We start from the raw sequence: 15,694 nt of genomic DNA on the forward strand, positions 1-15,694 counted from the left end.
TAGAATTTTTAAGGCTCATATTTTGAGAAATGCCCTGCTTCGAGTTTGGAAGAAATATTATTATGGATTAAATTATAAGATTCCGATCTGGACAAGTCCAGGACAGATGATAGAGGGGATATCTAGGGGAGTTAAACTGGATAAAGTTTCATATAAAGAATTACTTTTGCCGGTAGGACAAGATTGGCAACTTAAATCTTTGGGAGATTTGAAACAAGAGAATATTGAATACTCATGGTTTTACTATAGTCAATTGTCTATGAGGTGGAGTTTGGACCAAAAACTTGGTATTATAGTACAGGATGTGAATTTGATTAAACAGATTAGAGATCAGTCTCAAGCTCATATAAAAAGAATGTATGGTGTATTGGTTGAATTGGATTCGGAAACAGAACTGGTGAAGGATTGTATGATAAAATGGGCTCAAAATATAGAAGAGCCGATCTTACTGGAGACATGGGAGACAATTTGGATTAGGAATGTAAAATTTACTCAAGCACAGAACTTAAGAGAAATTTTTTACAAAATGTTTTATAGGTGGCATTTGGATCCTCAAAAATTGTCTCGTATGTATTCTAATTTACAACCTAAGTGTTGGAGATGTGGAAATTTAGATGCAACTTACTTTCATGTGTGGTGGACTTGTAGGGTGGTTAAAGCATTTTGGATAAAGATTTGGTGGAACATTCAAAATGTCTTTAAGAAAAAGATAAGGTTTAAGCCTCAGCTATTTTTGTTGGGTATTATGGAAAATTTGGATAAAAAAGAAATGGAATTGATGCTGAATTTGATAATTGCTGTGAGGTTATTGATAGCTCAATGTTGGAAAATGGATTGTTTGCCCACTATAGAAGATTGGGCATTTAAAGTTTCAAACTTAGCAGAAATGGCTAAGATTTCAGCCTATGTGAAGGATTACTCACAAGAAAGATACATATTGGTTTGGAGAAGATGGATAGATTATATTGAGAAGAAATATGGAACTAAAAAGTTTCATTTGGTTTTTGAGTAAATTTGTGATTGTTAATGTAGTATATTTTATTAAAATTAAACAATTAGTAATAATGATGTTTAATATGTTAGTTTAGGAGAGAGCTAAAGGATGTTACAGAACTGTTAACTTAAGGGTAATATAATTTAAGACAGAGTATAATTATTGTATTGTAAATCCTGTGTGTAGCTCTGGGAAGTCGGGGGGAAGGGAGGTGGGTGGGGAAGGGTGGGGTCTGAGGGAGGTGGGGAATTATACTGTAAAACTTTTAAAAATTTTCAATAAAAAAAGAAAAAGAAAAATATAGTTCAGTGGTTCTGAGATCACATCTGCCAGTTCCTTGAGAACCTTGGGGTATAATCCATCTGGTCCTGGTGATTTGAACTCGTCTAGGCTAGACAGGTGCTCACTTACCATTTTCTTGCCTATCTTAACTTGTGTTTCTAATCTGTTTTTTATGGCACTATTTTTGATAGGTTGGTCTGTTTTTTCCCTTTGTGTAAAGACAGATGCGAAAAACGAGTTAAATAGTTCTGCTTTCTCCCTGTTGCTTGTCACCTTCTTGCCACTTTCACCCACTAATGGACCAATCATTTCCTTCACTTTTTTCTTGATTTTTACATGTTGAAAGAAGCTTTTTTTGTTATTTTTGACTTTGGTCGCAAGCCTTAGTTGTAAAACTCGGAATCGAAAGGAGTGAAGTAGAAACGTCCGAGCCCGATAAACGACTATAAGACTGAATCAATACACAGGGAGAAAGGTGAAAGATATGAACAGGAAAAATAGAAAGTTAAATAGTCTCTCAAGAAATACCAGCCATGCTGGTTTCTTTTGAGAGCTGTTATTTTTCCTCTTTGTTGGTATTGTGCTAGATTGGGCTTTTATTATCTCACTTTTCAAAATTCCCCAAGCTTCTTGAGTTGTTTTCCCCTGGAGTATTCTCATCCATGGAATCCTTCCCAAGTCTCTCTAAGTTTATTGAAATTAGCTCTCTTGAAGTCCAAGACTCTAGTTTGACTGTGTTCTATTGCTTGTGCTTCCATAATGTTGAATTACAATATTGCATGATCACTTCCTCCCAAGGCTTCAACACCTTCTATCATTTCATCTCTGTTAGTGAGAATTAGATCCAAAATGGCTAATCCCCTAGTTCCCTTCTCTACTTTTTGGGAGACAAAGTTGTCTGCTAGGTTTGTCAGGAATCTGTTTGATCTTCCACTTGGTGCAGAGTTTGTCTCCCAGTTGATGTCAGTTTCATCCACGTTGCTTGTTGGTGCTTATTGTCTTCTGTTGTCAGCAGCTTAGGACTGGCTACGCAAATGTAGCCAGTCTTTCCACCGCTGGTTTGGAGGGATTCCTTGGATCAAACAGGAGGGCTGATGCTCACCCCACAATCAACGAGGATCCCCTCCTTGCTTGTTGCCTCTACGGGGTCCCCCAGTGGGGTGAAATTGAATGCGAAAGATGGAGCCCGATCTTCAAGCATCCGTTTCGCCGCAATGTCAAAACCGGAAGCCCCATCACTGGAGGTTTTTAAAGAGACTAGACAGTCACTTGTCTGAAATGGTATAAGTTCTCCTGCTCTAGCAGGGAGCTGGACTAGAAGACCTCCAAGATTCTATTCTATTCTATTCTATTCTATTCTATTCTATTCTATTCTATTCTATTCTATTCTATTCTATTCTATTCTATTCTATATATCTATTATTAGTTTTTATAGGATTAGGAATAAGGTGGGGTTGGGGTTGGGGTTGGGATTGGGGTTGGGGTTGGGATTGGGATTTGGGTTAGGGTTAAGGTTGGGGTTGAGGTTAGGGTTTTTTCAAATAACATTGTCAATATTTAGCAAACAGCATAATGTCTGGGTTCATGTGTTTAAAAACAATGAGTAATAATGATTATCATAAATAATATGTTAATTCATCAGTCGATGGTGTTCTTCTTGCTAATATATATTCAAAATTACCTATCACATTCCTTTCTCTAACTCATTTTTCTAGCCATTGATAAAACTTATCCCATCTTCTAAAATACACTGAGTCTTCTTTCTCTTTTATCTTTAAAGTCAATCTATCCATTTCTGCACATACTAAAATTTTCTTAATTCTTCAATTGATAAATTTTCATTTTTCCAATGTTGGGCAAATACAATTCTTGCTGCAGTTAGTACGTGTAGCATTAAATATATATAGTCTGTCTCATAATTTGCTCCTATTATTCCTAACAAAAATAATTCTGGCTTAAAGTCTATTTGTTTTTTAGTCATTTTCTCCAACCATAGTTGTATTTTTAACCAAAATCTTTTTGCTTTAGGGCATGTCCACCAGATATGGTAATAAGTACCTGGTCCTTGTTTGCATTTCCAACACTTGTTTGAAGTATTTTTAAATATTTTTGCTAATCTCACTGGTGTCATATGCCATCTGTAAAATATTTTATATAAGTTTTCTTTATATGCCACTGCTTTGGTTAATTTAACATTTCCTTCCCATAACTTTTGCCAGTTTTCTAATTGTATATTATATCCAAAGTTCTTTGCCCATATTATCACTGTTTCTTTTACTTGTTCTTCCTCCATCTTTAAGTTTAACAGATATTTATAGAGTTTCTTAATAATTTTTCATCTGTTTTTAACAGTATCTGGTCAAATTTTGTCTGTTCTTTATAAAATCCCATTGTTTTAACATCTTTTTTATATCTCATTTGGATTTGCAAATATGGCCACCATGATAGATCAATACATTGTTCTTGCAAATCTTGTCTGTCTTTCAATTTTCCTTCATTGTCCAAGATATCTTTATAGGTTACAACTTTGTCGTAATTAATTAAATTTGGGTAAGCAAAAGCTTCCATTGTTGAAAGCCATACAGGTATCTTGATATAAATTTTCGCTTTTATTTTTTCCCATTCTAAAAGAAGTGCATTTCTTATAAAGTGGCTTTGAAAATATCTATGTATTTTATTCTTCCCATACCACAGAAAGGCATGCCAACCAATTTGTAGGTCATGCCCCTCTAGGTATAATAGTCTTTTGTCTCTAAGCATTGTCCATTCTTTAAGCCATGTTAAAATAGTTGCTTGGTAGTATAGCATCTAGTCCGGGAGTCCAAATCCTCCACTTTCTTTTGCTTCTTGTAGCATTTTCAGTATAATTCTAGCTTTTTTTCCTTGCCAGATAAATTTCAGTATTCAGTATTTCAGTTCATCAAAAAAGGTTTTTCCCAGTCTTACAGGAATTGTTTGAAATAGAAAGAGTATTTTTGGTAAGTTATTCATTTTCACTGTTGCTATTCTCCCCAGCATTGAAAGTTGTAAGTTTTTCCACTTTCCCAGATCCAATTTTATTTGTTTTAGCAATCTTATGTAATTATCTTTTTATTGTTACACATCTTGCTGTTAGTTAAATTCCCAAGTATTTAACTTTTTAATTTGAAGATTTGTTTTTTTGTGCTAGTTGGGTTTTTTGTTTTTCTGTTAGATTTTTTTGTTAGCACTTTAGTCTTTTCTCTGTTTATTTTCAACCCTGCCACTTCTCCAAAATTTTCTATTTTCTCCAGAAGTTTAGTGCTTGTTTCAAATGGATCTTCTAATATAAAACCAAGTCATCTGCAAATGCTTGTAGTTTATATTTTTCATCTTTTATCTCCAGTCCTTTAATTTCTATATCTTGTCTGATGTTTCTATTCAATACTTCCAGTGTTAGTATAAATAAAAATGGAGATAGTGGGCATCCCTGTCTTGTGCCTTTTTTAATGTTAAAGTTTTCTGTAAAATCTCCATTTACAATTATTTTGGCTGTTTGTTTTCAATAAATTGTTTTAATTACGTTTATAAAGTTTTCTCCAAAGTCCATTTCCACTACTGTAGTTGCTGAAACATAAATTGCCAGTTTACATTGTCAAACGCTTTCTGTGTATCAAGAAATATTAAAGCCACCTGTTTCCCTGGATGCATTTCATAGTACTCTAACACATCAAGAATCATTCTTAAATTATTTTTTATCTGTCTTTTAGGTAGAAAACCATTTTGGTCTGTATGTATAAATTTGGTCAAAATTTTCTTTAGTCTTTCTGCTATTATTGAGGTGAAAATGTTATAATCTACATTTAATAGCAATATTGGTCTATAGTTTTTTATTTCCGTTACATCAGAATCTTCTTGGGTATCAAGATAATATTGGCTTCAATCCATGTATTTGGTATTTTAGCCTCCAAAAGTATTTCATTACACAGTTCTTTCAAAATAGGACTTAGTATATCTTGTAATGATTTATAAAGCTCTGCAGGTAATCCATCTGGACCTGGAGTCTTATCATTTTTTTGCCTTTTTATAGTCTCTATAATCTCCATCATTGATATTTTACCATTTGATATATTTTGAATATTCTTTGGAATTTTTGGTAAGTCTGCTTTTTAAAAATACTGCTGTATTTTTTCTTTTGGAATTTCCTCTGCATTGTAAAGTATCTCGTAATAGTCTTTGATAATTTTTTAATTGTATCATTTTAAAACTGATTCACCTTTTGAATCTTGCAGCTTATTTATCAGTTTTTTCTCTTTTTCTTTTTTCAATCTATATGCTAACCATCTCCCTGCTTTGTTAGCATTTTCAAAAAAGTTCTGTTTAGCTCTTTTAATCTGTTGAGCCATTATTTCCATCTCAGCTAGATTTAATTTGTGTTTTATTATCTCCATTTGTTTCTTAAGTATTTTCTTTTGTGGGTCTATTTATAATTCTGATTCTAACTTTCTGAATTCTTCCTTCAATTTTAATTGTTGTTGTTTCTTTTCTTTATTCTTTTTAGTGGTATAGGTTATAACCAACCCTCTGAAATATGCTTTAGCCGTATCCCACACATTTTGAAGCGATGTTTCTTCTTTCTTGTTTATTTTGGGAAAAAAAAGAATCTATTTCCTTTGTCACTAGTTGTATAAATTCTTTTTCTTCCAATATAGATTTGTTCAAGGACCATCTTAATTTTTTCTTGGTTCCTCTCCAAGGCATCTTTATTGGGTTATGATCTGCCCAAACATTAGTTTCTATCTCAATTTCTTGTATCATCATATTAAGTTCCAGAGATGTCTATATCATATCAGTTCTAGACCATGATTTATGTCTATTTGAGTAAAATGTATATTGTAATTTCTTTGGATTTTTTTCTCTCCATACATCTTGGATACAGAGTTCTTCTGTCATTTTTGAAAACACTTTAGGTAATATATTTCCTCTTTTCCCCCTTTGTTTAGCACTTTTATAGTCCAAAGTTCCACCTGTTATTGCATTAAAGTCTCCCATTATACAGAGATTTTGATAGTTCAATTCTAATATTTATTAATGTAATTTTTGGTAAAATTGTTCTTATTTTTCATTTGGTGCATATATTGCTATCATCAGTATCTGTTTTGATCTATCATTATTTCCACCATTAATACTCTCCCCTCTTCATCTGCATAAATTTGTTTAGGGTTCATCGTTTCTTTAATGTATAGAGCTATTCCTCTTTTCTTTTGAAATGCTAATGCAAAGTGAAGTTTACCAATTTTCGGTTATTCTAACAACTTATAGTGTTGTCTCTTAATATGTGTTTCTTGAAGGCAAATTATATCCATTTTTAATTTTTGTAGTCTTGTAAAGAATTTTCTCCTTTTTGAGGGAGAATTTAGTCCATTTATATTCATTGTCAAAATCCCATTCTCCATCTCTTTCAATTTTATCTAGGTCTTAATCTTCTAGTTGATCTTAGCTGTTTCTGATCTCTTGGTCTTGCTTCTTCTGTGTATGTGTTTTAAACTTCTTCCTCCTCTCTTGGTTTGATTGCTCCTTCTACTGCCATTTCTTCCTGTTCTCCTTCCAGAAATGCTCTATGGTTGTCATAGAATTCCATTGCTTTAGGTGGCGTATCCAATCTATATCTTTTCGTATCCCAATAGTTTAAAATCCCTTCTGGAATCAGCCATCTGAAATTCACTCCTTTTTCAATTAATTTCCTAGTTAGAAACTGGTATTCTCTTTGAGTTTCTCTTATTCTTCTCGGGATTTGTTTGAGGACTACAATTTCTTTTTCTTTGTATTTCAAAGGTTCATCTCTTACTCTTCTCAGAATTTCATCTCTTATAGATCTTTTGAGAAATATTACATGTACTTCCCTGGGGACTTTATTTCTTCTGGCATAGTTTGAGCTGACTCACCACCAGGAGTCCTGAAGCGGAGAAGTTCGGCGTCCGGAGAAGCAACTCGCCTGCCAGTACGAAAACGCTGGAGTTGAGCTTGGCAAAGGGGACCCCTTCTCAGAAACTTGCAGCGAAGGCGTTGACGAAGTTTCCAGGCTGTTACGATGTCAAAGATAGGCCGGTTATCGGATTTTGATACTTCTCACTCAGAATGCTGGAACTCTTACATGTCCCGAGTGGAGAACTACTTTCGGGTGAACCAGTTTAGAGAGGACAGCCTCAAAGTGGCTACCTTGCTGTGTATTTGTGGACAAGAGACATTTGATATAGCGGAGAATCTGGTTGCCCCAGCACTTTTGGAGTCAGTGTCCTATGCTGATTTGAAGAAGATGCTGAGAGAACACTTCGAACCTAAACTTTCAGTGATTGCTTGGTGACACGCATTCGAGCAGATGGACCAGAGGTCTGGTGAGTCTGCTGCGGACTTTATTGCTGCCTTAAGACAAGCCGCTAGACCATTTGAGTTCAAGGACCTGGAAGAGAGGCTCTGGGATCATTTAGTTTGTGGCTTGAGAAGTTGTGAGCTGCAGCAGAAGATCTTCGCCAAAGAAGTTGTCTCATTCCAAGATGCCTTGAGAGAGATTGCAGCTGAAGAAGCAGCAGGCGGCGCTGTGAAGGCCTTGCAGCTTGCCAGAAATCCTCCAACCAAAGTTTCCGTCCATCAAGAGGTCGCTTGAGAAGATTCAGAACAGGATCCTGAAGAGGAGGTGGATAGGCTGCACCAGACAGAGGAGAAGAAGTTTCAAGAGCACAGAGACAAGGCCCCAGCATCCCCTCGGTGTTTTGGGTGTGGAGGACGTCACAAGCGCTCTGACTGCAGATTCCGCTCTGCCATTTGCCGGGCATGTGGCAGGCAAGGCCACATTGCTTCCGTCTGTTTGGGTTGCCAGAAGGTCCGGTCTCAGGAAGAATTGCTTAAGAAAGGTACCAGGGTCCCCAGCTAACACAGGGTGAGTTTCTGCACATCGCCCAGGAGCATTTTCAGGACAGGAATTCATAGGCCACTTAAGAAAAAGCTTCACATTAACGTGAAGTTGCAAGGGGTTCCCTTGTCAATGGAGTTGGACACAGGGTCCGCTCTATCGATCATTTCTTTTGACACCTTTAAAAGGATTTGCAGCAGAAGTGGCCTACGAGTTAAACTCAGGCCATCGAATTTAATTCTCACTGACTTCCAGAATTCCAGAGTCAGCGTGAAGGGGGAGGCCACGCTCAAGGTGCAGTGTAGGACTTTGGAAGGCCTGCTAGATGTGGTGGTAGTTGGGGGTGATCGCACGAGTCTCATTGAACTCGATTGGTTCGAGGCCCTTGGGATTCAAGTGACTGGACTGCACAGTCTGCAAATGTCAGGCCTTGCAGAAGTCTGCAAGGAGTTTGCTGATGTGTTCAGTTCAGCTATCACACCCATCCAGATCAATCCTAGAAGGGTGCCTTTTGCCCTCAAAAGCAAAATTGATGCAGAGCTGGACAAGCTGCTCCAGCAGGGTATTTTATAACCTGTGGACTCTAGTCCATGGGAAATTCCCATAGTGATGCCACTGAAAACCAATGGAGAAGTCCGAATCTGTGTGGACTATAAATGTACACTTAACAAAGCGCTGCAATAGCATGCATATCCAGTGCCTGTGGTCAGCCACATTCTGGCCTCCCTCAAAGGGGGGCGTCTCTTTGCAAAGCTTGATTTGGCACAGGTCTACCAACAGTTACCTGTTGATGAGGCAACAGCTGAGGCTCAAACAATTGTGATGCACCGGGGAGCCTTTAAAGTGAAAAGGCTGCAGTTTGGGGTTAACGTGACACCTGGCATCTTCCAAAGTGTGATGGAGCGAACGCTCTGCGGTATTCCTGGGGTCTGTCCCTACTTTGATGTCCTCATTGCTGGGGAGTCATCTCTAAATCTAGCTGGAAGGCTGAGGGCTGTCTTGCTTCGTTTCTGCCAAGCGGGGCTGAAGCTGAAGCAAGATAAATGTAAAATTGGAGTCACTTCCACCAAATTTCTGGGGTTTCGTATTGATGCTGAAGGCATCCATCCTGCTGAATCCAAGCTCCAAGCAATTCAGCAGGCCCCAAGCCCCCAGTCGAAGGGTGAACTTCAAGCCTTCCTGGGGCTGTTAAATTTTTATCATTCTTTCCTTCCCCACAAGGCTGCAGTGGCTGGGCTGTTACACCGGCTCTTGACAAACAGGCTCCATGGCAGTGGACAAAGGTCCGTGAAAGGAGCATTACAGATGTCAAGGCCTTGCTCTCTTCAAATGTGGTTTTAGCGCATTTCAATGAGCAATTGCCTGTGTGCATCGCATGTGATGCCTCTCCTTATGGGGTTGGGGCTGTGCTTAGTTATCTGAAGGCTGATGGGACACAAGTCCCTGTGGCCTACTATTCAAGGACTCTGTCATCTGCAGAGCGTAATTACGCACAGATTGACAGAGAAGCCTTGGCCATAGTGGCTGGCATAAAGAAATTTCATGATTTCTTATACAGCATGGCCGCCATTTTACAGTCTACACAGACCATAAGCCTCTGCTGGGTTTGTTTACAACAAACAAACAACCCCCCCCCTATAATATCTCCTAGAATGCTGGAATGGTCAATTTTCCTGTCAGCATATGATTACACCCTGGTTCCCAAACCAGGCAAAGAAATGGGCCTCAGCAGATTACCTCTAAAACAGTTAGAGGCAGATCCTGCTCCTGCTCTTCATATTCTCTCCATTCAGGAATTTCCTGAATCTCCCCTCAATGCTAGGGACGTGGCTGCAGAAACTGCCACTGATCACACGCTCACACGTGTGCTGACATGGGTATTGTCAGGATGGACTGACACGTGTCCAGGTGCAGAATTCCAAAGCTTCTGGCAAAGGAAGCATGAGCTTTCCACTTTCAAGGGTTGCCTTTTATGGGGTAGCAGAGTAGTCATCCCAGCCTCATTGAGGACTAGAGTTTTGCTCTCTCTGCATGAGGTACATCTGGGTATAGTCTGGATGAAGGCGCTTGCGCATAGCCATCTCTGGTGGCCTGGGCTCGATAAAGAGATCGAGACCCAGGTTCATGGGTGCCAAGTGTGCCAACAGTCAAGGCCTGAAATGTCTCAGGCCCCTGTTCATAGGTGGGAGGAAACACAAGCCCCTTGGTCGAGGATTCATATCGACTACACTGGGCCTTTTCAGGGGCAATTCTTCCTTCTTCTCATGGACAGTCATTCCAAGTGGCTAGAGGTTGTACCTGTTTCCTCCACTACTACTGCTAGGACCATCCAGGTGCTCAGAGGGATCTTCACCTCCCATGGACTTCCTGATATCCTGGTCTCAGACAACGGCCCCCAATTCACTTCTTTTGAGTTTCAGGCTTTTCTACAGGCCAACTTGATCCGGGATGCTACTTCAGCACCGTTTCATCCCGCTTCCAAAGGCCAGGCTGAGAGGATGGTGCATACTACAGGTTAGCTGACTTTCTTCTTTGTCAACGCACCACACCTTGCACAGCCACTGGGAAGAGCCCAGCAGAACTCTGCTGGGGTCGCCGCCTCATCACGAAACTGGACAGGTTGCACCCAGACCGGGTGGCTTCACAGGTGTCACAGCTGCGGGCACCTAGGAGACTACAGGTGGGCGATCCGGTCTGGGCAAGGAACTATGGACCTGGACAAGCAGTAGTATGCAAGGTCTCTGGGCCGCTGTTATACGAAGTGGCCTTGGATGATGGTCGTATGATCCGACGTCACATTGACCAACTGCGCTGGAGGCTTCCCAGCAACACTTCCATTCCTGGCTCTGCTCTCAGGGGGGAGGAGGACCACAATTACGATCGTGGACCACAATCTCTCTGCCCAAGAGGACTTTCACAGGCTTCAGCTATTGCTCCAGAAGGGGGGTTTGCCATGGAAGCGGCTCCTGACTCTGGCACCTTTGGCACAGACACTGGGTCAATGGGACATTGTTGTCAATCAGCTACTCAGGCCACTCCAGCTGCTGGTCTTGGGCTTGAGGGACAGTGCTCCCAAGAGGGGTCCATTGTGGACTTGGGGAATTCCACCCCCCCAAGGAACTCTGGTTTGGGTTCAGAGGATCCAGCCAGTCAGCAGTTGGGTGGGTCACCTTGGTCTTTGAAGCATCAAAGTCCTGGTCTGCCTAGCCTGGCAGGCGAGCTGGCAGGCCAGGTACACACACCGGTTCCAAGAAGGTCACAGAGGGCCAAGGGTCCACCCAAACATCTAAAGGATTATGTGAGGTTCCTGTCAAGCAAGTGGGTGGCTTAATAGTTCTTTAGAACTCAGCTTACACTCTACAGAAGGGTGTTATATTTCACTGTAGTAACATTGTGTATTCTTGTACACGTTAAATGTCTGAATGGGTCTGCCTGTGTGCAGGCATAATGTGTTTAGTAATAACAACATGCCAATTGAACACATGTATATGTTTGCTGCTGTAAACAGTAAGGGTTACTTACTGTTTTATCCAGGAGGGAGGGGTGTTATGTCCTGGCCCTGCTGAATCACTCTTCAGGCTCAGGAATGCTGCAGAGATTCCCAGGCAGACCACGTGGTTGCCAGGGACCAGACTGGCTGTCTCCAGCCTTGCGCACATGCGCAAGGCAGGAAACCAGCCTCTGCAATGATTGGTTGATGCTGTCCTTGCAAGGACACTATAAAAGGCCTGCACGCCATTTTTGGTTCTGTTCTATTGCTGACTTACAATAAAGAAGACTTACTTTTTGTTACTCGCTTCGTCTCAATGCCTTTGACTCGCGAACAGAACAGTGATCACATGACCCTGGAATAATTCAACTGTCATAAATACAATGCCAGTTGCCAAGCACCTGAATTTTGATCATATGACCATGGGATTGTTTGCAACAGTTGTAAATGTGAGATTTGTCATAAGTCACCTTTTTCACTGCCATTCTAACTTCGAATGGTTACTAAATGAATAGTTATGTTGAGCACTAACTGTATGAAATAACTAGCAATAAAAAGTCCTTAAATAAAATGTGAATAGTTTTTTATGTTTTGTTTCTATCTTCTACTCTTTCATGTCTGCTTTATTTCATCTGTGCTTTCTTGCAAATGATCTCTGCATGGAGCAGAGTTGTGCAATTTTGTGGCCTACAAAGAGACCAAGCATACTAACTGAAATTAATGCTCAAGATAAAATAGATTTAGTGAAGGGAGACAGGCAGACACACATGGTCCATAACACTTCAACATCCAGGAGGTTTCATTTACATTGCATATAAATTGAGGTACATAACAGTTCTCCATATTAATTCATACCCAAAGAATTCCTAGCTATGGAACATATGTACCATTAAGGACAAAGAAATGGACATCTAGTATATGATCATGAACTGAAAATACCGCACAACATGAAGAACTATTGAAATAATACAATTTTGAGGCAGCAAGCCAATATTATTATAGCCTAACAAAATTATGACATCATAATGGTCTATTAAAATCAGTTTCTGGTTTGAGTTAGACAGTAGCAGTTATGCTGGAATATAATATATACTTATTGTGCATACAGGCTTTTATTGATTGACAACTATGATTTATAAAGTTGCTTGAAATACAGATAAGACTGCAGATGTGAGTATTTAATATCAATCTGAAGAAGCTTCTTGGATGAGAAATAAAATATCTTCAAGGGAAAAGAAAGTTCACTTGCCTCTTGAAAAAAGCATCTTTCGGACAACCATGACATGAATGACTGAGAATCTCCACAGACATTTAGGTATGCATTTTTGAATATATATAAGCTAATATATTATTGTTTATCATTCTTATAGTGACTTTCCAAAGATGTTATCTGCTACTAATTATTTTGACCATTATATCAAAGCTGTACTGGTTGATACATTATATCACTGACCCTATGTCAAGAAAACACATAAAATATAAAATAAATAGTAATCAATCCTGGAGAAAAAAAGACTTACTCTCAGCATGTCTCTTGTCTTGAATCTGTCAAGGAGTTGCTGGTAATGTCTGTCAGTCATTTGTTGCAACAATGACAAAAGACATGAAACAAACTCCCCCTAAAAGAAATAGAAAAAAAAAAAAGCTTTACGGTCTGAAGAGATGGAAAAAGAATTTTTTTCCTATTGATTATTAGATTTTTAATAATAATAATAATAATAATAATAATAATAATAATAATAATAATAATAATAATAATAATAATAATAATAATAATAATAAGTTGGAAGGGACCTTGGAGGTCATTGGATAAGTAGAAGAAAGCCCCTTTTGAAAGATTCTGCTTAATCCAAAATACTTTTCCTATTTTGGTGTTCTTAGGCTACACTTCTAAAATGACATATTTATCACTAGGCACATTAAAGGAATACTTTGATTTCCTAGGTACAATTTCTTGTTGAACAAATATTCATGTGTTCTTATATTCAATATTTTAAAATGAGATTAGTCTGACACATATATCAATACTGAATGGAATAGCTGAAAAAAAAGCAACTTAAAATAGCCTAGCAACTATACTGGTGAAGAAAGAAACAATAGTTAGAAGAAATCATTATATTAACATATGTCAGATACTTCCAAGGCCAGGAAGAGAATGTCCAAATAACTTTTGACACAGAAAGACAGGAAAAATTCTAGAATTTTAATTAAGGGACTTAGACTTTTATAAGGGCTTTAGTTTCTATATATTTGGTGAGAACAAATGCATAGCTTCAGTCTTGTCTGCAATAAAAATAATGCTCTTATGGGATGCCCATGGTTTTTTCCCCCAAGTAAGCCAACTCCTAAATAGCAGTTTAAGTGACAAGAGCTTAGAGTTATGCCTATGTGAAACTTGACAGTGCGATTTGCCATTCCTATTCCTATCCATGTAGGAGGAAAACCTTTCCTTAGAAACTAGATCTTGACTAAATACCTTCTTGCAACTCATACTCCAGTATCAGACTGAGATGATGAACCAGCTAGCCCAACCAGCTGTAAGTGGATCAGATCTTATCATAACGAGTGCCTTTCATACTAATCTTGGCCCATGACCTGCAGCAACTGCTGCAGCAACCACATCTGATAAGAATCCATGCAAATTTACATTCTTCCTCATTCAACATGAACTATAAATTCAATGTGACCCAATAATTGAATTTGTAGATTTATAATTTATCTAATGACTAATTAAGAATGCAAAACTGGGCAACCCCTTCTCTCATTCAAAATAGCCCTGACAAAACCAACTGCATTTATTCTGTGGCATGACTAAAAGTTAACTTTGAGAATCCAGTTACTGTGAATGATGAAATCCAGTGCCTCCAACATTCAGCATGGAAGAAAGCTGCTGAGCTTCATCTGTTAGATAATAACATGTTGCAAAAATAAAACCAAATTCAGGGAACACCAAGATCCCAACATTTCAATCCCAAGCTGTACATATTCTCTATTACTACTATCAGACACAGAACTCTTAATTCTCTAAATGGCACAAACATGAAAGAAATTTGGATGCAGGCAAACTTTCACCAGAGAACAATTATAAGCTGCCACACATAAAATGTCTTTTCATTTCAACATTTTGTATGGCTAATGGAAGACGGGGAGAGTGAATCTATCCCATTTGGAATTCTGGAATGGGAGAATTCTTGAAAAGTTGGAGGATGGCTGGTGTCAGGAGGGAAGCAAATAAAAGCCTGAAAGGGAAAGATCATCTATTTGAGCTGAATAAAACAATGAAACTCCCCTTTCCCCTCCCACACATATACACATATACATTATCTTCAGTTAGAAAAAGAAGCCTCAAAAGTGAGAGCTCTTGTCAGTTCCAGCCAGTGGAAAATGGAAGGAGAGGTACACTGCTCTTCAGATAAACATAACCAGAAATCAGTGCGTTGTGTGAGGGGGCATATGCATGTGTGCACACACACATGCACCCGTATATAAAAACACTTCCAGAAAGGGGAAAGAGGGGAAAAGGTGGTGTAAGAAATGAAACTGGTGATTTCCAGGCTAGAGAAAATCATTAACACTGAAGAAGTGCCTTCCAAGGAACTCAAGACAATGAGAAAAACATTGAAAAGGTAGGAGGAAAAAACCCTAGAACTGAGCTGCAGGAGCACAGACTTATATAAGAGTTTTGATTTTTTTTAAACCATTCATTTATTTTCAATGTACAATGTCTGCAATAAAGAAGCTAACATAGCCAATTTGTGTTTATGAGTAACCCAACTCCTAAAAATAGATTTTGTTCTGGATTTTGCACCTATGTGAAGCCTGACATCTACTGGTTTTAGGCTCTTTACATTACAGTTATATACATCTACAGGTGAAACTCGAAAAATTAGAATATCGTGCAAAAGTTCATTTATTTCAGTAATGCAACTTAAAAGGTGAACCTAATATATGAGATAGACTCATTACATGCAAAGCAAGATAGTTCAAGCCGTGATGTGTCATAACTGTGATGATTATGGCTTACAGCTCATGAAAACCCCAAATCCACAATCTCAGAAAA

The 15,694-nt window shown here is 38.6% G+C and overlaps 1 protein-coding gene across 1 annotated transcript in view; it reads right to left on the reverse strand.

Moving 5' to 3' along the window:
* Nucleotides 1-15,694, reverse strand: part of DOCK4 (dedicator of cytokinesis 4) — a 246,511-nt gene that overhangs the window by 200,882 nt on the left and 29,935 nt on the right. Inside the window, exon 11 of the mRNA XM_015814036.1 lies at nucleotides 13,155-13,253. Coding sequence (XP_015669522.1) covers nucleotides 13,155-13,253 — 99 coding nt within the window. The remainder of the gene's footprint in view (nucleotides 1-13,154; nucleotides 13,254-15,694) is intronic.

The sequence above is a fragment of the Protobothrops mucrosquamatus genome, unplaced genomic scaffold, assembly GCF_001527695.2.
Source record: "Protobothrops mucrosquamatus isolate PMUCROS unplaced genomic scaffold, P.Mucros_1.0 scaffold_78, whole genome shotgun sequence".
Lineage (NCBI taxonomy): Eukaryota > Metazoa > Chordata > Lepidosauria > Squamata > Viperidae > Protobothrops > Protobothrops mucrosquamatus.